Here is a 24,011-nt window from a genome sequence, read left to right as displayed (position 1 = left end):
CAAAACAGGAGCTCCCCACGGTGATGTGCTTGGTCGAATAAAACCACGCTCTAAAAGTTCTTGTAATTGGCTTTGCAGTTCTTTCATCTCGCTGGGTGCGAGTCTGTAAGGAGCACGAGCTATTGGTGCAGCTCCTGGTACAAGATCTATTTGAAATTCAACGGATCGATGTGGGGGTAATCCCGGTAATTCTTTCGGAAATACATCGGGAAATTCTTTTGCAATGGGAACATCATTGATGCTCTTTTCTTCAGTTTGTACTTTCTCGACGTGTGCTAGAACAGCATAGCAACCTTTTCTTATTAGTTTTTGTGCCTTCAAATTACTAATAAGATGTAGCTTCGTGTTGCCCTTTTCTCCGTACACCATTAAGGGTTTTCCTTTTTCTCGTATAATGCGAATTGCATTTTTGTAACAAACGATCTCCGCTTTCACTTCTTTCAACCAGTCCATACCGATTATCACATCAAAACTCCCTAACTCTACTGGTATCAAATCAATCTTAAATGTTTCGCTAACCAGTTTAATTTCTCGATTCCGACATATATTATCTGCTGAAATTAATTTACCATTTGCTAATTCGAGTAAAAATTTACTATCCAAAGGCGTCAATGGACAACTTAATTTAGCACAAAAATCTCTACTCATATAGCTTCTATCCGCACCCGAATCAAATAAAACGTAAGCAGATTTATTGTCAATAAGAAACGTACCCGTAACAAGCTCCGGGTCTTCCTGTGCCTCTACCGCATTAATATTGAAAACTCTTCCACGGCCTTGTCCATTCGTGTTCTCCTGATTCGGGCAATTTCTAATAATGTGGCCTGGTTTTCCACATTTATAACAAACTACATTGGCATAACTTGCTCCGACACTACTTGCTCCGCCATTACTCGTTCCGACACCATTTGTTCCTTTCGTTCTATTAACCCCTGGTCCGTAGACCTCACACTTCGCCGCGCTATGACCATTTCTTTTACACTTGTTGCAAAATTTGGTGCAGAACCCCGAGTGATTCTTTTCACACCTTTGGCATAGCTGCTTCTGATTGTTGTTGTTGTTGCTGTTATTATTGTTGTTGGGATGATTGTTGTAGTTGCTGTTGTTGTTGTTGTTGTTGTTGTTGGGCCGTTTGTTGTAGTTGCGATTGATGTTGCGATTGTTGGGATAATTGTTGCGATTATTGTTGTAATTGCTGTTGTTGTTGTATTGGTGATTCTTATCACCGTTTTCCTCCCACTTTCTTTTGACTTGCTTCACATTGGCCTCTTCAGCAGTCTGTTCTTTAATTCTTTCTTCAATCTGGTTCACTAGTTTGTGAGCCATTCTACATGCCTGTTGTATGGAGGCGGGCTCGTGTGAACTTATATCTTCTTGGATTCTTTCCGGTAATCCTTTCACAAACGCGTCGATCTTCTCTTCCTCATCTTCGAATGCTCCCGGACACAATAGGCACAATTCTGTGAATCGTCTTTCGTACGTGGTAATATCAAATCCTTGGGTTCGTAACCCTCTAAGTTCTGTCTTGAGCTTATTGACCTCGGTTCTGGGACGGTACTTCTCGTTCATCAAGTGCTTGAATGCTGACCACGGTAGTGCGTACGCATCATCTTGTCCCACTTGCTCTAGATAGGTATTCCACCATGTTAACGCAGAACCTGTGAAGGTATGCGTAGCGTACTTCACTTTGTCCTCTTCAGTACACTTACTTATGGCAAACACCGATTCAACCTTCTCGGTCCACCGTTTCAATCCGATCGGTCCTTCGGTTCCATCAAATTCCAAAGGTTTGCAGGCAGTGAATTCTTTGTAGGTGCATCCTACACGATTTCCTGTACTGCTAGATCCAAGGTTATAGTTGGTATGTAGCGCAGCCTGTACTGCGGCTATGTTTGAAGCTAGAAAAGTACGGAATTCCTCTTCATTCATATTCACGGTGTGTCGAGTAGTCGGTGCCATTTCCTTCAAAATAGTTAAATGGAACAAGTTAATCATACAGAATATTAAGAGTAGTTAATAGTATTTCGTAGCATAATATGAACTCATTTATAAAAGCTTTTTCTTCATATTAGCGTTTTATAAGTTTAAATTCGGGTAGTACCTACCCGTTAAGTTCATACTTAGTAGCTAATATACAATTCAACTACTACAATTCTATATGAAAAACTGATTATAATAATATTTCGCGTTCAAACTTTTATACAATATTTTACAAACTTACAATATCGCTTATTTTACATAAAGCATGAAATATAGCACACAATAACTTTGATACAAGATAGTTGTGAAGACAATTCTAGCTAGTACACAAGTCGTTCAGCAAAGACAATAAAGACACGTAATTCATACGTCCAGAAACAAGTCATGCATTCTGGTTTTACTAGGACTACTTCCCATCCTTGGTCTTGTGCAACATAACCGTTATGGCCGTTGATAAGACAGCGTGTTGTAACGTCATCAAAGGGACGAGGGTTACGTAATGTCCAACAGTCCCGTAATAATCTAAAAACCTCATTTCTTACCCCAATTACCGACTCCGTCACTTGTGGAAACGTTTTGTTTAATAGTTGTAGCCCGATGTTCTTGTTCTCACTTTGGTGAGAAGCGAACATTACTAATCCGTAAGCATAACATGCTTCTTTATGTTGCATGTTAGCCGCTTTTTCTAAATCACGAAGTCCAATATTCGGATATATTGAGTCAAAATAATTTCTTAACCCGTTGCGTAAAATAGCATTTGGGTTCCCCGCAATATATGCGTCAAAATAAACACATCGTAACTTATGGGTTTCCCAATGTGATATCCCCCATCTTTCAAACGAAAGTCTCTTATAAACCAAGACATTCTTGGAACGTTCTTCGAATGTCTTACAAACTGATCTCGCCTTAAATAGTTGTGCCGAAGAATTCTGGCCGACTCTAGACAAGATTTCATCAATCATGTCTCCGGGTAGGTCTCTTAAAATATTGGGTTGTCTATCCATTTTGTGTTTTTAAACTGTAAAATAGACAAGAGTTAGATTCATAAAAAAATACTTATTAATACAAGCAATTTTTACATATATCATAAAGCATAAGAACACTATATTACATATATTACACCACACGAATACAACTATCTTATTCCGACTCGCTCGTTTCTTCTTCTTCGGTTTTGGTTCGTTTTGCCAAGTTTCTAGGGATATATGATGTTCCCCTAATACGAGCCGTCGTTGTCCACATTGGTTTAGAAAAACCTGGTGGTTTAGAGGTTCCCGGGTCATTGTTACAACTTAAGGACTTCGGGGGTTGACGATACATATAAAGTTCATCGGGGTTGGAATTAGATTTCTCTATTTTTATGCCCTTTCCCTTATTATTTTCTTTTGCCTTTTTAAATTCAGTTGGGGTAATTTCTATAACATCATCGGAATTCTCGTCGGAATCCGATTCATCGGAGAATTGGTAATCCTCCCAATATTTTGCTTCCTTGGCGGAAACACCATTGACCATAATTAACTTTGGTCGGTTGGTTGAGGATTTTCTTTTACTTAACCGTTTTATTATTTCCCCCACCGGTTCTATTTCTTCATCCGGTTCCGATTCTTCTTCCGGTTCCGATTCTTCTTCCGGTTCCGACTCTTCTTCCGGTTCCTCTTCGGGAACTTGTGAATCAGTCCACAAATTATTCCAATTTACATTTGACTCTTCATTATCATTAAGTGAGTCAATGGGACTTGTTCTAGAGGTAGACATCTATCACATAATATCAAACACGTTAAGAGATTAATATATCACATAATATTCATATGTTAAAAATATATAGTTTCCAACAAAAATGTTAAGCAATCATTTTTAAAGAAAACACGGTCGAAGTCCAGACTCACTAATGCATCCTAACAAACTCGATAAGACACACTAATGCAAATTTTCTGGTTCTCTAAGACCAACGCTCTGATACCAACTGAAATGTCCCGTTCTTATTGATTAAAAACGTTCCATATTAATTGATTTCGTTGCGAGGTTTTGACCTCTATATGAGACGTTTTTCAAAGACTGCATTCATTTTTAAAACAAACCATAACCTTTATTTCATAAATAAAGGTTTAAAAAGCTTTACGTAGATTATCAAATAATGATAATCTAAAATATCCTGTTTACACACGACCATTACATAATGGTTTACAATACAAATATGTTACATCGAAATCAGTTTCTTGAATGCAGTTTTTACACAATATCATACAAACATGGACTCCAAATCTTGTCCTTATTTTAGTATGCAACAGCGGAAGCTCTTAATATTCACCTGAGAATAAACATGCTTTAAACGTCAACAAAAATGTTGGTGAGTTATAGGTTTAACCTATATATATCAAATCGTAACAATAGACCACAAGATTTCATATTTCAATACACATCCCATACATAGAGATAAAAATCATTCATATGGTGAACACCTGGTAACCGACAATAACAAGATGCATATATAAGAATATCCCCATCATTCCGGGACACCCTTCGGATATGATATAAATTTCGAAGTACTAAAGCATCCGGTACTTTGGATGGGGTTTGTTAGGCCCAATAGATCTATCTTTAGGATTCGCGTCAATTAGGGTGTCTGTTCCCTAATTCTTAGATTACCAGACTTAATAAAAAGGGGCATATTCGATTTCGATAATTCAACCATAGAATGTAGTTTCACGTACTTGTGTCTATTTTGTAAATCATTTATAAAATCTGCATGTATTCTCATCCCAAAAATATTAGATTTTAAAAATGGGACTATAACTCACTTTCACAGATTTTTACTTCGTCGGGAAGTAAGACTTGGCCACTGTTGATTCACGAACCTATAACAATATATACATATATATTAAAGTATGTTCAAAATATATTTACAACACTTTTAATATATTTTGATGTTTTAAGTTTATTAAGTCAGCTGTCCTCGTTAGTAACCTATAACTAGTTGTCCACAGTTAGATGTACAGAAATAAATCGATAAATATTATCTTGAATCAATCCACGACCCAGTGTATACGTATCTCAGTATTGATCACAACTCAAACTATATATATTTTGGAATCAACCTCAACCCTGTATAGCTAACTCCAACATTCACATATAGAGTGTCTATGGTTGTTCCGAAATATATATAGATGTGTCGACATGATAGGTCGAAACATTGTATACGTGTCTATGGTATCTCAAGATTACACAATATACAATACAAGTTGATTAAGTTATGGTTGGAATAGATTTGTTACCAATTTTCACGTAGCTAAAATGAGAAAAATTATCCAATCTTGTTTTACCCATAACTTCTTCATTTTAAATCCGTTTTGAGTGAATCAAATTGCTATGGTTTCATATTGAACTCTATTTTATGAATCTAAACAGAAAAAGTATAGGTTTATAGTCGGAAAAATAAGTTACAAGTCATTTTTGTAAAGGTAGTCATTTCAGTCGAAAGAACGACGTCTAGATGACCATTTTAGAAAACATACTTTCACTTTGAGTTTAACCATAATTTTTGGATATAGTTTCATGTTCATAATAAAAATCATTTTCTCAGAATAACAACTTTTAAATCAAAGTTTATCATAGTTTTTAATTAACTAACCCAAAACAACCCGCGGTGTTACTACGACGGCGTAAATCCGGTTTTACGGTGTTTTTCGTGTTTCCAGGTTTTAAATCATTAAGTTAGCATATCATATAGATATAGAACATGTGTTTAGTTGATTTTAAAAGTCAAGTTAGAAGGATTAACTTTTGTTTGCGAACAAGTTTAGAATTAACTAAACTATGTTCTAGTGATTACAAGTTTAAACCTTCGAATAAGATAGCTTTATATGTATGAATCGAATGATGTTATGAACATCATTACTACCTTAATTTCCTTGGATAAACCTACTGGAAAAGAGAAAAATGGATCTAGCTTCAATGGATCCTTGGATGGCTCGAAGTTCTTGAAGCAGAATCATGACACGAAAACAAGTTCAAGTAAGATCATCACTTGAAATAAGATTGTTATAGTTATAGAAATTGAACCAAAGTTTGAATATGATTATTACCTTGTATTAGAATGATAACCTACTGTAAGAAACAAAGATTTCTTGAGGTTGGATGATCACCTTACAAGATTGGAAGTGAGCTAGCAAACTTGAAAGTATTCTTGATTTTATGAAACTAGAACTTTTGGAATTTATGAAGAACACTTAGAACTTGAAGATAGAACTTGAGAGAGATCAATTAGATGAAGAAAATTGAAGAATGAAAGTGTTTGTAGGTGTTTTTGGTCGTTGGTGTATGGATTAGATATAAATGATATGTAATTTTGTTTTCATGTAAATAAGTCATGAATGATTACTCATATTTTTGTAATTTTATGAGATATTTCATGCTAGTTGCCAAATGATGGTTCCCACATGTGTTAGGTGACTCACATGGGCTGCTAAGAGCTGATCATTGGAGTGTATATACCAATAGTACATACATCTAAAAGCTGTGTATTGTACGAGTACGAATACGGGTGCATACGAGTAGAATTATTGATGAAACTGAACGAGGATGTAATTGTAAGCATTTTTGTTAAGTAGAAGTATTTTGATAAGTGTATTGAAGTCTTTCAAAAGTGTATAAATACATATTAAAACACTACATGTATATACATTTTAACTGAGTCGTTAAGTCATCGTTAGTCGTTACATGTAAGTGTTGTTTTGAAACCTTTAGGTTAACGATCTTGTTAAATGTTGTTAACCCAATGTTTATAATATCAAATAAGATTTTAAATTATTTTATTATCATGATATTATCATGTATGAATATCTCTTAATATGATATATATACATTAAATGTCTTTACAACGATAATCGTTACATATATGTCTCGTTTAAAAATCATTAAGTTAGTAGTCTTGTTTTTACATATGTAGTTCATTGTTAATATACTTTATGATGTGTTTTCTTATCATAGTATCATGTTAACTATATATATATATCCATATATATGTCATCATATAGTTTTTACAAGTTTTAACGTTCGTGAATCACCGATCAACTTGGGTGGTCAATTGTCTATATGAAACATATTTCAATTAATCAAGTCTTAACAAGTTTGATTGCTTAACATGTTGGAAACATTTAATCATGTAAATATCAATCTCAATTAATATATATAAACATGGAAAAGTTCGGGTCACTACAGAAAACATATGATATCTAAACGAAAAGTTAATAATTTTTCAAGCTCTTTTCAAATATTATCATGCCAAGAACAGATTGTAAACTCAACTTTCCCAGATTAGCAATATCAAATACGAATTTTCAAACCAAAATCAATTAATTACAATTTTTGATCTAGAAATCGAAATCGCGCAATATCTATATGAAAAATTAACTACTCTTCGATAGCAATTCAATTATGAACTTTGATTAACTGTATTTAACATGTAAGAATGAGTTTATATCAGTTCAAAAATGGGATTTCATTATAACTACTCAAATGATCAATTAAACACCATTTCATTTGTAAATATTCAAGGACTTGAGCACTAGAAACTATATCTACCATAATATGTATCAAAAATATGAAAACTCAAAAATTAGAGTTTTTAAAACTTACCCTAATCAAGAAATTATTGGTACAGATGTGTAGAGCTCTTCGAGAGGAGTCCGAATATGTAAACGATTTTATGATCAAGTGATTTCTTGAAGGTGTTTTTGAGGAAGGAAGATCGATGAAGATGATTAATAGTAGATGGGTGTTCTTAAGAGAAAAATTGTGTACGTGGTTGTTTGATGAAATGAATCTGATATAGATAATATAGATAAGATAGAGTCACGGGTAAATATCTATCTCAATAATGGATATCACGGGTATTAACTGTATAGTCACGGGTATAGATATATCATGGGTGTAATATTAAATAAACACGGGTTATAAATTTTTGTAGTCACGGGTTTAATAGTAAGAAATATAGATATAATATATAGTCAAGGGTAATTAACAATGGCATTTACGGGTATCCCTGAAATATATATATATTAGATTTTTATCCGTTATCTAAACCCAATGTATTTTGCCTTAACATGTTTCTGTGATTGATAAATTTTATTTTAAAAAAAAATACATCTATGTATATTGTTCGAAACCTTTTATATTTAATTCCAGTCAATTATTAAGATTATGTTTAAATATCACTATAATATTTAAATTATATGATAGAGTAATTATAATGTTTATAAGTCATGTGTTACGTAAATTATGGGAGTAGTTGGCAAGTGGGTTGCGAATTTTTATATCCATTATATAATATAAAATATTACAATAATAAACTGAATTATTAGTTTGAATTATTAAACCGAATTATTAATTTGAATTATTAATTCATTTATTAGTTTGAATTATTAGTGTATAAAACTATATATCTAGAAACGTTCGCATAATACGCGTATAAATACTTGTTGAATAAAAATATAAGTATCATCATCCTACTTAATTAAAATGATTTTCAAAACTCAATTATTATATAATCTAATTATTAAAATTAATAATCATACATTTTGTTATCTTAAAATATATTTTTTTTTCCGTTTCACTAACCGTAGTGTTTTCAAAAAAAAATGTAACCAATATTAATAGTAGTATATTATTAAAAAAAATTACATATAAAATTGTAGAATTTAAGTAACGGTTGTTATGTTTTTTAACGGAAAGTTAACGGAAAAAGTCGGGTTATTATAGTTTGATAAACATTTGTATTAAATATAATTGTAATGCAACAATCAATTGTTCTCATTTAATGTTGCACAGTTTTTAAACACATATACTTAAGTTATATTTAAATTAAATAAAACTATGTGTTGTAGTTGTACGGATTTTTGAATGAGAAGGTTGATGTAGTTCGCGAGAGTTTGTTTAGTTTATATTTTGAGTCAACTACAACATAAAAGAGAAAACCATATGATTAATTAATTAAAAAAAATTAACAAAAATTGTTGACGTGACACGTGACAGAATGTAACCACGAGATGCCACGTCAATATATAGATATATAATTTTATGAGCCCGTGCATGAAAGATGTATAAATTAGTTATCCGTAACGTTAGTATTGATACTGATCAAATATACAATATAATTACAATGCAAAAAACTCTTTATGATTGGTAACATTATGTGACGATCGCTCCAAATCCATATGGACGAACACGTCATTCATTGATTTCATTGCGAGGTATTTGACCTCTATGTGATACATTTTGTAACATTGTATTCGTTTGAAAAGGTATTTCATAAATGAATATATAAATTCCAGGTTTTTAACATCTGATGATTCCTACGTATAGACAATCACCATTTAAATGGTTTACAATAATACATCTGTTGACAATACAGTCAAAATAAGATACATGGTAATGGTTTGGTGAATGCAAGTTTCTTGTATATAGCATGTATGACTCCAAGCACATATCTTGTATCACGTATAAGCAAACAGCGGAAGACTTCTAGAAACTTGAGAATAAACATGCTTCAAGTGTCAACACAAAGGTTGGTGAGTTCATAGTTTTAATATTACACATAATCCGTATATCAATGTGGATTACAAAAGTTCAGTTGTTTTATTCAAAACGTTTATCAATAGGTTTTACATAAAAGGTGGATCACAAGATTTCAGTTGTTTCATTCGAAACGTTTATCAATCGGTTCTACAAAATTGAGCACCCTGGTAACTAAACTTTAATGTTTATATAATTTGTACCCTTTGTATAATCATCTTAATAATACACGCAAACCAACGTGTACGCTTCTCAAATAGCATACGTCCGTTAAAAGGCTAGCGCTCTAGCTCGGACGGGGATATCAAGCCCTATGGATCCATATACTACTACTCGCGCCCACCAGTTCTTATAACCGGCAGTTACTAGTTACCAAAGCTAAGGGATTTTCGGTTCAAACTCAGTGTAGAATTTAGTATGTACTTGTATCCATTGCGTTTAAAATAAAGTGCATGTATTCTCAGCCCAAAAATATAGATTGCAAAAGCAATTAAAAAGGGATCAATGAAACTCACGCATATAGATATTGTAAAACAGTTATTAAATCATTTGCATGTATTCTCAGCCCAAAAACATAAAGAGTAAAAGGGAGCAAATGAAACTCACGCATATAAATATTGTATATCGGTTAATAAAGCATTTGCATGTATTCTCAGCCCAAAAATGTAGAGAGTAAAAGGGATCTTATGAAACTCACGCATATAAATATTGTATATCGGTTAATAAAGCATTTGCATGTATTCTCAGCCCAAAAATGTAGAGAGTAAAAGGGATCTTATGAAACTCACAGTTTAATATTGATATACAATATTGCAGGAAAGCACGTAGACGCATCGGAGATGATAAACACGAGGTTTGATTCACAAAAATACCCCCGAACATTACCCATAATTTCCTTGGCAATAACTCATATTTTCCTTAGCTCTTTCCCGCTCGAAAACATATTTTGAAAATTACTTGGACAGCACTCCGTCGTAATATTTTTTGTACATTATTATTTTTGTATCGCAAAAATAATAACACTAATAATAATAAAAAATAATAAGATTAATAATAATCTTATTAATAATAATAATAATAATAATAATAATAATAATAATAATAATAATAATAATAATAATAAATAATAAATAATATTACGGAGTATATATATATTTGTGTATGTGTGTGATTTAAATCGAGCGAAAACACTGAAATTTATAGATGTGGCCTGAAATCTGGAGTCATGCGACTCGCATGGAAATGGCCTTCTGGCCATGCGACTCGCATGAGGACCAGGGACAGCTCACATTATTTTGGCTCCTAGCTTGTCGACATAATTAAATATTAATATAATATATATAATTTAAATAATTAATTATATATTATATTAAATTCACGTGCATAGTTGACTTGTAATTTTTGTTCCGATAAGTCGTACGTCATCACTCGACTTATGTCCCGGTTCTGGTTTTTCGAATGTCCTTTCGTACGCTGAGAAAACTTGCATTTTACGTTTCGTGACACGTACCTCTGTCAAGATATAGCCTTAAGTTATCCATAAACTATACCACTCATAGTATATCTTAAACTTTCGAGTATTTTGGTCATTTACTTCTATAAATCATCGTCTCGTTATTTGTTAAAAATACATTTTAAAATAGTGTTTTACTGTAGCAAAGTTACTGTAGCAAAGTCAATTTCACTGTAGCAAATAGTGATTTTCGAAAACACTGTAGCATTTTGAGTAATGTGGCAATTTGAAAACACTGTAGCAAATTAGTGTTTAACTGGTTCATCTTAAACGCTTTAGTTAACTTATCTAAATATCAATTGAATCAATAAACGAATGTTACTATCGTTTATTATATATATGTATATATCTTTTTAATATACATAAATCAGTTTTTAAATACACATTGGACGTTATTTATAAATAAATTTTAATAATAAATATTTCAACTTATCATATACATTCAAATAGATATTTAAACCAATAAGTTTAATGTACGGTATCAAACAATTAATACATTGTTACCTTTTCATGTTATAGTATATATGTATCTTTTTACATATAATTGTTCGCGAATCGTCGAAAACAACCGAAGGTATTTAAATATATAAAAGTAATTCAAAAATTTTGAGATTCAGTTTTACAGACTTTGCTTATCGTGTCAGAAATGTTAATCATACAAAGATTAAGTTTAAATTTAGTCGAAATTTCTGGGTCATCACACATTAGTATTGAAAATATTAATGTCATAAACCTTATTATTTGAATATAATTAGAATGCATCAATCATTGTTCTCATTCAAGGTTACACAATATAAAATTTATTTACCCGAAGTTTTACCTTCTATGGGGAAATCAATGTGCTTGTTCATAGGGGGTTTCCTTGCTTACCCAATTTTTTTTTTAAATTAATTTATATATAAGTATAGAAGTTTTATTGGTGTATTACTAAATAGTGGTATAAGAATCATCTTCTAATATATTATATTATATTTACTTAACTATTTACAACAAAATATAAATAAATTATTTTTATTTTAATACAGTACAAAGATACCAATACATTCTACTTAAATGATACATGACACTTAACAATAAGATCAAGGAAACAAACAATGAATAACATAAAAGGATAGATATATGCCCGGAATTATTGCCACATATTTAAGTTTATACTCCGTATATATTTACTAATCGAGAAAATATCTAAAATTAATATGAATCCTATTACGTTGTATATGATTCCATTTACGTTGTACGTAGTATATGAATTCATTATTATTAATATATATTCATTATTCATTATTATTTATTATTATAATGATAATAAAAAAGTTGAATCGTCATATCTTTATATAAAGAAATCATTATTATTTTATTATTATAATTATAATATAATATATATATATATATATATATATATATATATATATATATATATATATATATATATATATATATATATATATATATATATATATATATATATATATATATATATATATATATGGAAGTTAGAATTAGCTATATCTTTATCTTTATTTAAATAATAATAAATAAATGTATGGATAAGTTTTGATTGATTTGGAATCTCCTAAGTGTATAAGATAATTACTATAAATTGTAAGTTAACCACAAGTCGTCACATAAGCAAATTTAACCAGAATTAATAATAGACTGACACGTAGGATTATTGGCACGCGTTTTATAATAATGTATAGATAGATAGGGGTAATAATTACTCCGTATAAGTATTGCTAAAAAAGCATTGTAACAATAATACAATGAACAAGCAACGTACTATTCATCATTTGACACTTATGATTTACTTTAACGCTATTTTAATATTCTCTGAATAATTTTCTCTCAATTACAGTTCAAGTTTAGATTTACCCTGAAACTTGAAATGCGGCACATTCGAACAGTACATGGTGAAAGAATGCGGTGTGTACGCAATGACCACCCGATCCAGTGAATATTCATCTGATCCACTCGTTTCGTGATGGATATGGATGAACCTAAATGGATATGGATACGGATATGAAAAGTTCCACCTATGGATATAACCATTAACACTCAATATACATATACAAAAATAGATATAGATATATGTTTAGATATTCAATATTACAAATGCACTTACCGTTAGATATACCTTTTGCTTTCAACCTTATAGTGAAAAAACTATGATATATTACAATAATATGCGTATATCAAACAAATATACATACAAATTACATATTTAATCTTTCACGATCTATGTTTAATAGTGAATTCAACAAACTTTATTCTATATTCGACAAAGATTACACATTAATCACTTGAGCATAACCCAAGTGGCAACCGAGTTTCCAATGAAGCAGGAGACCTAGGTTCAATTCTTTGTAACGCCTAAGATTGAATTAATAGGGTTTTTGACTAGAGGTGGCGTCAATGTGCGCAACCCCCAGTTACTGATCTCGTCGCTCGAGGGGCTAGTCACTCAGGGTTTTTCTCGCTAGGAGGAACCAATATGGTTGTCGCTGGGAAGTTTTCCTCTGCGAATCAAAAAAGATTACACATTCTTGTAAATAGATTTTAATTACGTTATGTTATAATTATTTCTATTATACTACGTTTTTGTTTTCATCTATATTAGCAAATATTATTAAAAAAAAATTATTATCCAGTGGATTTTATTATCAATTAGCATGCTTAATCTAGTAATATGAATATGGATGGATGAACAAAAATTAAATGTATATGAATACGGCATCACAAAAGACAATCTTAGATCAAATCGCGGTATATTCCCTTGAACACGGCGGATCCCACAAAATTAGGCTCATTTTTACACGATAGGACTCTCGGACCAACAATGGAACACGGCACATTCAATCCGAAACACTAACAACTCAAAACACAAGCGGATTATACTAAAATTTACTAAAGTATTAGCGGTATCAGTTTTGCTGGTTCACTTCAATTGTCTTTATGAACTTTTCCAGTTCAAGTGTTTTTTTTTTTTTTTTAAAGACAAACTCACACACCCATCTAATTCTAACACGAATATATACAATACGAAATGTCCTAAGCAAGACTCGAACCCTCAACCTCAAGATTGTAATGGTAACCTCGATACCGCCAAGCCATTGACTCGTTGGTTTTCCAGTTCAAGTGTAAATTGAGGTATTGTTTTAAAATCTCGATAATCCCAAATTATTCCTTTCTGAAGGAGACCAATTAGAATTTCAAAAGTTCATCTAATTAATCAGTTAACACCATTAAATAGGTCAAAACTAGATTTAGATAGTCAAAGTAAAATTTGGTTAAGAAGAAATAACAGAGCTGTAAACGAGCCGAGCCGAGCCCGAGCTTTGTAGTGTTCGAGCTTGGCTCGTTTAATTAGTATAAAGCTCGAGCTCGAGCTCTGCTCGAATCGAGTTATGATTTTTAAGCTCGAGATCGGCTCGTGATACTTGTTAAAAGCTCGAGCTCGGCTCGTTATCAGCTCGTTTTTTCAAAAAAGTTTAAACGGGTTTTAGCTCGAAATAAGCTCGGCTCGTTAAGTCCAAACTCGAGCTCGTTAATCTATTTGGGTAAACTTGTTAAAGAGCATTTTAGTTGTAGGTCATAATTTCATTCACTGAAGCTTTATAGAGTAATATGGTTTAAATTCAACATCTGAAAATATAAACAAGAGTACAAGATAAAAATAAACAAAAATAATTCAACATGCTAAATCTATACAACTAAAGCATTTTTAAACACGATAAAAAAAGCTTGTAGTCTTCATTCCATGTTCAACAAGCCACATTCATTGATGAACACAAAGATACATCTGACGATATTCTTGATTTCAAGTTCAAAACTACCATTTCTAATCACTTCAAAAGAATCTGTACAAAATGAAAAATTGTAAATAAAAGTCCATAAGTCATAAATCAATAGCTAGTCAAACAAGAGTAATCTAAAATCAATTTTACATACCAATAATGTAACAGACTTACAGACCATTACATTTATCTTTTCAAACAAAGACTAACAATTTAACACACTTACTACTAAGTAAATAAATTGCATACATAAAAAAAAACCATAAAGTTCTACTATGAAGAAGTAGGTAATAGATTCTTAGTTTCTTACACATGAGATGATTAATTGTGATATCTAGTTAATTCGTAGTTCTTCTGACATTTTTGAGAGGAAGATAGTGATTGTGCAAGTGAAGAAAGATAAAGAGTAATTTGAGAAGGTAAGAAAATAAAACAATAAAATTGAAAAAATAAGATGAAAGCTAAATAGTGAAGGACTTGAGAAAAGAAATAGATGTGAAAGGCTCGAGGCTCGAGGCCTATTCAATTTAGATATTCGTGAAAAACGTACCGGGCATTCAGACATCATTGTTTCTTTTTCTTATTTTTAAAGTAATTATATATATATATATATATATATATATATATATATATATATATATATATATATATATATATATATATATATATATATATAGAATAACCAATCGGGGGAAGCAAAATTATTTTTATTTTTTTCGTTTTTTGAAAAAACTTTGTTCACGAACATTATAAATTGGATGAAAATAAGAACATTTAGAAAAGACACTTCGTGATGAATGTTATTATTTTGGCGGGAAAACGCTCGAAGAAGTAATATATAACAATTATCGTATTTTTCGAGCGTATGTTGAGGTTTTAGACATTAGGGTTTAGATATCAGGGTTTAGATATTAGAGTTTATAGGGTTTAGATATTAGGATTTAGAAATTTAGGGTTTAGGGTTTAGATTTAGAATTTAGATTGAGTTTTTAACACGAACGGTTTAGAGTTTAGGGTCCATAAACCCAAAACACCAAACCCTAAACCCTAAATCGGGCTAAATTTTACTTCACAAAACATGAAGAAAAAAAAACGTTAACATTATTCACGAACAATATTATCTTGAATGTTATTTTTGTCGATCGTTTTCCCGCCAAAATAATAACATTCATCACGAAGTGTCTTTTCTAAATGTTCTTATTTTCATCCTGTTCGTGAACAAAGTTTTTTCAAAAAACGAATTTTTTTTTTTTTTTTGCTTCCCCCCGATTGGTTACTTCCCCATTGATCCTGCCCCTATATATATATATATATATATATATATATATATATATATATATATAGGCTCGCGAGCTTAAACGAGCTTTACAAATAAAGCTCGAGCTCGAGCTCGTTTATTAAACGATCTCTAATTTAGGCTCGAAATCGAGTTTTTAACGAGCCGAGCTCGAGTAGCTCACGAGTAGCTCGGCTCATTTATAGCCCTAAGAAGAATCAATCAAAGTCAAAGATAGTCAACATTCTAATATAAATATCTAAGAAATTTAAAGTAATTGAACATTTGAACTTATATGTTCATGTTTTCTTATATAGTTTTACCTCTAATTTCAAATATTATTATTTTTACATCTAAAGTCCAATAGGATTAACCCCGATTAATTCCAAGTTTGACCAAATATTCCTACAAGATTCTTAACAATTAATGACCCAGATTAGCAATTTTTACAACCTTACATTGGCTGTAGATCATCATATATCAAGCTTACACATAAAAAAAAGGTTTCTTTTTTACAAAAGAGGGGGAAAGCACCATCGAATGCAAAATTTGGTGCATGGTGGAGAAACAATTCTTACAAAAGTAGCTTTACAGCTCGTGTCTGATGTGATGTGCTGAAAGTTGCAGCTTTTCAATCACTTGAAAAATATTACAGGTGGTCTGAGAATGAGGTTCACTTGATTTTAGATACTCTGTGAGGCCGATAGAATATTGGGTTCATGACTAGTTCCTTAGCAGATGGTCTTCGAACTGGATCAGGGTCCAACATTGCCTGCAACAGATTCACAAAAGAAACCATTGTGTAGAAGTCAGCCCATAGTTATAGTAAATGTTAATTCTATAATTAAAAAAATGTAGACTGTTAACAATTCGACGAAGCTTTTAAAGTAACAAGTGAAACCGAATAGGTAAAAAGATTATAAAAACAATATATAACTCATAGAAACATATTATTGAATTTGAAAACATAACATTACACCTGCATCAGTAGTTGTGGGAAATTGGGGTAGTTGGGTAACGGATCTATACATGTTTGGGTCAAAAACTAATACTTAAGGCCAAGTCAAGTTAACCTGAAAGAACTTTTGTTTTACTTCAGAACCTTTTGTAAATTAACTTTAAGGTTGAATATGATTTCATAACCTATATCATTTTCGTAATAATCTCTACTTCTTATATACTTTTTAGGAGCTTATGTGCTTATAGCTACACTTTTAAGAACATTTGACCCGCTCAACCCGTTTAATCTGTTTCATTTTAAACTACTTCATGTGTTACCTATTTAACACACTATAGATAAAACATAACTAAAATTGAACCCTTTGTACATACATAAACCAAAATCCCACCTCATAAAGTCAGTAAAATCAAACTATTTGCCAAATTAAATGATGGGAAATAAGTAAAAACCTTGAGTGTATTCTGGAATTGCACTGAATGACCAGGAAGAAGAGGGAGTTTTCCTTCCTTGAGATTTTGAAAATAGGGTCCAGACTCGGGCAGTGTTGACCCTCGTATAAGTTCATAAATAGTCGCTCCAAGAGAGAAAATGTCAACTTTGTCTAAATGATCATAATTATCATTCAAAATTTCTTGCGGCATGTATCTTGCATCACCTTCATCAATCGGTAAGCTTCCATCAAGAAGACTTGCACAACCAAAATCGCCAAGCTTGTAAACACCGTTTTTCACGTATATATTTTCAGGCTTAACATCTAAGTGAACTATGCCTTTCTCGTGTATAAATTGCAGAGCCTTGGCTATCTATAACAAAGAAACAATTATAAAGATTGTGTTGTTGAACTTTAAAGCCAAGGAGAAATCAAATTAGTCCAAGAAACTATCGGTGACAGGTTAAAGTGTATATATATACTAATTTATCACTAAGGTACCATAAGTGGAGTGAACTGTTTTAATGTAGATGATACTTAATATAATATGCAATATATAATTAACGAAGCATATTAACCTGGTGCATTGCTTCCAAAACTTCACCTTCCCGGTTCAGTCTCGTTGAATGGTTGATCGATAAACTGTGATCACAAAGTTCCATCTGTATGTAGAGTTGCTCATTTTCGAACCAAGATGTATTATATCCAACAACATTATCATGGTATCCTGCAAGTTCATTTGAGGACCCACTTTATTGTAGAGTATATCAAGGAAAATTGATAAACAAATAGAATTTCAAGCTACTCACCTAATGCAGCTAGAGCTTGAACTTCCATCAAAGCTTTTTGCCTGTACATTGTGTCCCTTATAAGTCACTTTGAATCAATAGAATGCTAATACACAAAGACATACGTTTGTACACGTCAATATTGAAGAGACCTATGGAGGGATAAGTGGAGTACCTTTCGGTGTCTTGATATAATTTCCTGGTGCTGCGTTTCACAGCATACATACAACCATCAATTCTCTTCAAGACCTTAAATACACAGCTGAAGTTTCCAGTGCCTATTTGCTGGAAGAGGGAAATATTAGTTGAAAAATGTGTCGTGGTTTATGACAAAAAAATATATAGTTTCAGTCACTATACCTCTATTTCATGAAAATCAGTTCGGTAGCGTGAAAGGCCATCACCGCCAAACGTAGCAGGAAGAAAAACTGCAATTTATGAGGCGTATATTAGAGTAAAGGTTCCATGGGAAATGACACAGATATCAGAATTTTCACATTTGCCAAGTTACAAAATCTGTATCATCCATTAGTGTATTTCTTTTTTAATGGTTCTAGAAAACTTGAGCAATACTGGATAATTGGAATCAGATATCAAATAAACGATAAAACGTCATGTCTTTAACAGTTGTGTTTTGGTAATGCTTATGTTTGTTTTTTTGAAAAAGTTAAAAGTCTTGGTAAACTGCTAGATGAAATTTATTCATGAACATGCATTGTAAATATTAAATAAGAAGTGAAGAAGTTTTCTACCTGCACATTTTGATCTCCGATCACCAAATGGGTCGATATCTTTTTCTGAAGTATCCTTGATGTATGGGTTCTTCATACAAGGAGGAGGCATTACTCGACAACGTAATGCCACAGCAGACTGGGAAACATACCCCTGCTTGCTTACTTGAGGTTCAGCTACTGGTTTATCATATGTTTCACTTTCTACTGGTAAATCATCTTCCAGATGGATTACTGCTGTTACATTGCAAAATGGTTATTGGATAGCTACATAACCTTTCACACGTGCAACAAATGAATACAACAAATAACCATATAAAACAAGGTGAGCAAACCATCTAGTGAAATTTAGAGGAGGTAACAACCAACCAACAAACTGAGTAACTGACCTTGTCTTTGCCTTTGACTTTTAACAGACTTTAACTTCTCTGGTGATCTCGGGCATGGAGGCTCTTCAAACTACACAAATGAACAAACTTGATTTCAATATCAAAATATCTGAACTGAAAATTAGTTCATATCCAACCGCTTTCTGTTTTACCTTATTGCACTCTAAAGTAACTGGTAATGGTGGAGCTTCAGGAGTAATGTAGTCAGGCGTGCTGCAAATAAACAACTCATCAATATGTTCAATTTCGCACAAACATACACAATGACAGCACACTAGTCCTTAAGTCATTGTACACGTCAGATACTGAAATTAATCCATTATAATAATATACAGAGTAAAGTAAAAGTAAAATATATCATACTCATGAACTATGAAGATATAACTGTCAACTATTATCATGTGAAACTTCAAAATAAAATTAAAAAAATCACACTTGTAGCAATTATAAGAACCCTAGAAATTGAAAATCAACTGAAGTAGCTGAAATCACTAACCAAGAGAATCTATTTAGTAAGATACAATATATTAGCCTCTAGGTCATCAAACCTATCCAATTCTAAAATTAATCAACAAGGTTAGGAGCATTTAATAACGAGTCGAATTTATAAACCCTAGAAATTGGGGACGAACTAAAATAGCTCAAATTAAAACAAAAAATCGAAAATTACCAGAAGAAATCCTGACTGAGAATGCAATCCTTGTCATCAACATTAAAATTAACATCACTATCAACATCAAAATCCAAAACCTTCACCGACGGAAACGAAGAAATTGACGGTGCAGATTCCGATACATTATGAGCTGATTCATCCTCTAGAAGATTCTGGAACCTCTTACTGTTCTGATGAAGCGGCGGTTTGAAACTGATTTGACTTAATTGAACCGATAAATGTCTCGCTAATGATCCTTTCATATGCTTATTTGTTTCTCTTTTGCTACTACTGCCGCTTCTTTTCCTCTTCAAAATAGTGCTCTTCATGAATCAATTATCGTTTGTTTAAACCTCCAATCGATATACGTATATGATTCTGTATCTATGTATGTTGATTTTGCAGAGTTGAAACTTGTAGTGTGACTGTAGTGTGACTGTGTGTATATATATATAATGTTTTTTTTTTTTTTTTTTGTGTTGGGAGAAATGAAAATAGAAATTCAAAATATGCGCGGGTGAAATTTGGGTTTTCGAGGCACGTGTGGATGGTTCAGTGTTTATTTAACCTTTTTATCATCTATGGTTGTCGGTTTTTGTGATTTATTTTTCCGTTGAATCGAGACCGTCCGTGTATTTCCCAGACTATTTTAAGTTTATTATGGTGGAGCCCACTATATACTGAGATGGAGCTAGTGTACGTAGTAGTGTATAGTGTAAGTTTTAGGCCTGTAATTATAATGTGGGTTGTTGGGCTAAGAGGACGAGGCGTTCGATTTTTCGGTGTTAATTTCAGTGTTCATTTTTTATATTGAAATTGACTGACAGTGTGTAAGGTGGAGGTGTCCACTAGGGATGGCAATGGATCGGGTGAGGCCGTATCCATATCCATATCCATTTATTTTTTTTACTTTTCATCCATCCATATCCATATCCATATCCGTCGGGTGAAGCGGGTTAATGGATAATTATCCATATCCGTTTAAATTTATTTTATTTTTAACAATTATAAACGGTGGTTCACTATATACGATCAAAAGTAATATTTTTAATAGTTTATGCGACCGAAAGTCACATTTTACTAATCTATATAACAAATATTCAATAGATAACCTATTAAATGTGTAAAGATGTCGACATGTAAGTTGCTTACTTTTAGTTACATGGAATCACATTTGAACACCAAAGTACGATAAATACATTTGATTATTTAAACAAAACAAAATATAAGAAGAAAGTTATATTTTTAGAGAAAATATAAAGAAAGATGAATATGAATATAATTAATGAAATATCACTACATAAATGATACTAATTTGAGTGATAAATTTATATATTTAGTTATTTCGGGTGAAAGCGGGTTCATCCATGGATGAAATTTTTTCATCCACATCCATATCCATATCCATTTAGATCGTCCATATCCACGAATAATTGGGTGAATCGGATGGATATCCACTGGATCGGGTATCCATCGCCATCCCTAGTGTCCACAGTGTTCATTTCAGTGTCAATTTCAGTGTCTATTTTTTTTTAAATTGATTTTTAAATATTGTATTTAACTAATTTAATATAAAAACAAAATAATTGATTAAAATTCATAAAATAAACTATTACATTTATTAAAATTCATAAAATAAACCATTACATTTATTAAAATTCATAAAATAAACTAGTACGTAATAAAATTCATAAGTCGTCACAAAGATCCTACAAATGTTCAACCAAATCAGATCGTATGCCTTCATGCACTTCTCTATCACGTAACTCCCTTGTTCTTCTTGCACGAGCGTCACACCTATCGATCCACGTACGTTGTATATGTTGGACGGGCTCAACTACCCAATCATTCTCAGCAAGGTTATATCCATTGTCTTCGATAATGACGTTGTGTATCACGATGCACGTGTACATTAGTTGTCTCATTATATTCACTTCGTAAGCTCGTGCAGGTTGCTGAAGAATATGCCAACGGCCTTGTAGGATCCCAAACGTTCTTTCAACATCTTTGTGAGCGCTCGCTTGTTTCTTTGTAAAGTAAGTACGTTTTTCATCAACGGCACTTGAAAATCCCTTAACAAATGCCGCCCAAGTTGGGTAAATACCGTCAGCTAAATAATACCCTCTGCTGTAATGAACCCCGTTTATTTGATAAGGAACGTCGGGCATTTCCTCATTAAGCATTGAGTTGAACAAATCACTAGTGTTTAGCACATTAATATCGTTGTTTGAACCCGCTACACCAAAATACGCATGCCAAATCCAATTATCATACGAGGCGACCGCTTCAAGCATAATAGTTGGGTGAATGTGATCACCTCGCATATACCGTCCTCTCCACGCAACCGGACATTTTGCCCATGCCCAGTGCATACAATCTATACTACCCAACATGCCCGGAAAACCATGAATCCTTTCATGACCTTCATACAAACGGTGAATGTCGTGCAAAGTAGGCTCTCTTAGGTACACGTTAGCATACAAATCAATGATACACCTACAAAAGTTGTGTAAAGATTCCCGAGCAACTCGTTCAGACATTTGAAGATACTCATCCAACGCATTCGGTGTATAACCGTATGCTATGTAACGACCCGACAAAATCGTCATTGACGGCGCCGCTAACTTAGGTCCCGTTGCGTGGTCGTAGTCCCTATATGAGACTCGTTTGACTAAAATTATGTCGCATTCATTTGAAAAGTACAAGACTTACAAAATTTAGTTTACCAAACGGATCGACAACAAGTTTAAGTTTACAAAAGTATAATGTATAAATGAAATAAACTTGCGACATAATATAAGTTGAAAGTCACGGTTGCTATAAATAGTGTAAGTATGTAAACAATATGTTTGAATCCAAAGGTGCTATCACTAGCGTATGCATGTATGTATGCTTGACTCCAAGCAATAAATCAGAGTGTATGCATGTATGCTTGACCCCACGCAAGTATGAGTGTGCGCGGAAGCATGTATCAAATAGCCATGTATGAACCTGAGAAACATATAGAAAACTGTCAACGAAAAACGTTGGTGAAATCATAGGTGTTTGTAATAAACGTTGTTTTTGAACCACAAGATTTAGTATTCCCATAACGTTGATTATCAAAATCGTTTGCATTCCAAAAGTATTGTTCGCGAGCACCCAATTATCAAGACTTAACGTTTCCTTCCATAGAACCCCATCACAATAGTGTTAGAACATACACTGTTTCTCGAAAATATATTTCATCCGTAGACGGTAGCGAACCGTCTGAAATGAGGGTTTGTCAAACCCGTATGGCCACACAATATAAGTTCTCGCTTACACCCTGCAAGTGTAACTAATGATAATCGAATTGAGGATTTTTGTTCTAACTCGTTGTGGAATGTTTGTTTCATCGTACTTGTGTTCAAAGTATAAAAGTAAGTAGTACAAAATGTAACAAAGTATATGTTTCTCAGCCCACAATTTAAAAGTATAAAAAGTTGTTGAAAAGGTGGGACTATGATCACACCTCGAGTGCACGAGTATAAATGTACTTCACAAAGTAAAGGTATGCATGAAAGTTGCTTAGCTTTGACCTAATCAAGTAAGTTGTATCAATTAACCAGTTACGACACAAGGTCGGGTGAAATGTGTTCAATTAGTCCTATGGCTCGTTACGACTCGAATATATATAGCATGTGAGTCACGTTGTCAAGTTTCATGCAAGAATCAAGTATAAAAGAAAGATTAGAACGATTGCATAAGTATTTGGTTAAGTTTGACTAAAAGTCAAACTTGGTCAAAGTTAAAGTCAACGGGGTCGGGTCGGGTATTCGACAATTTTTCTAAGTTGTATAATTATATATGAGCATGTTGGCCAAGTTTCATGTTAATCGGAGGTGTGTAGCATAGTTAGAATTAAACGGTGAACGACCAAGCGAAACAGAATCTGGCAGTTTATCTG

At 32.4% G+C, this 24,011-nt stretch overlaps 2 protein-coding genes across 2 annotated transcripts; both read right to left on the bottom strand.

The window, feature by feature from the left end:
• Nucleotides 1-16,599: 16,599 nt before the first annotated feature.
• LOC139855495 (wee1-like protein kinase) lies at nt 16,600-20,412 on the bottom strand. Its single transcript, XM_071844723.1, has 10 exons — nt 20,102-20,412; nt 19,584-19,644; nt 19,432-19,501; nt 19,064-19,276; nt 18,672-18,739; nt 18,487-18,596; nt 18,333-18,373; nt 18,102-18,250; nt 17,543-17,896; nt 16,600-16,904 (listed from the first exon to the last, which is right to left on the bottom strand). Exons 1-10 carry the CDS (start codon nt 20,410-20,412, stop codon nt 16,806-16,808), a joined length of 1,476 nt encoding a protein of 491 aa, XP_071700824.1. The 3' UTR covers nt 16,600-16,805.
• A 1,380-nt stretch (nt 20,413-21,792) lies between these two features.
• On the bottom strand, nt 21,793-22,623 carry LOC139854185 (uncharacterized). The gene has a single exon (XM_071843505.1). It carries the CDS (start codon nt 22,621-22,623, stop codon nt 21,793-21,795), a length of 831 nt encoding a protein of 276 aa, XP_071699606.1.
• Nucleotides 22,624-24,011: the final 1,388 nt, after the last annotated feature.

This window comes from Rutidosis leptorrhynchoides, chromosome 6, assembly GCF_046630445.1.
Source record: "Rutidosis leptorrhynchoides isolate AG116_Rl617_1_P2 chromosome 6, CSIRO_AGI_Rlap_v1, whole genome shotgun sequence".
Lineage (NCBI taxonomy): Eukaryota > Viridiplantae > Streptophyta > Magnoliopsida > Asterales > Asteraceae > Rutidosis > Rutidosis leptorrhynchoides.
Note: the sequence above shows the minus strand (reverse complement) of the source record. Positions and strands in the feature narration are given on the sequence as shown.

Coding starts and splice junctions, on each gene's coding strand:
- LOC139855495 (XM_071844723.1), bottom strand. CDS start 20,412: ATGAAGAGCACTATTTTGAAGAGGAAAAGAAGCGGCAGTAGTAGCAAA. Junction 19,645..20,101: donor CTCAGTCAGGATTTCTTCTG/GTAATTTTCGAT, acceptor GTTTATTTGCAG/CACGCCTGACTACATTACTC. Junction 18,597..18,671: donor CTGATTTTCATGAAATAGAG/GTATAGTGACTG, acceptor TCCCTCTTCCAG/CAAATAGGCACTGGAAACTT.
- LOC139854185 (XM_071843505.1), bottom strand. CDS start 22,623: ATGTCTGAACGAGTTGCTCGGGAATCTTTACACAACTTTTGTAGGTGT.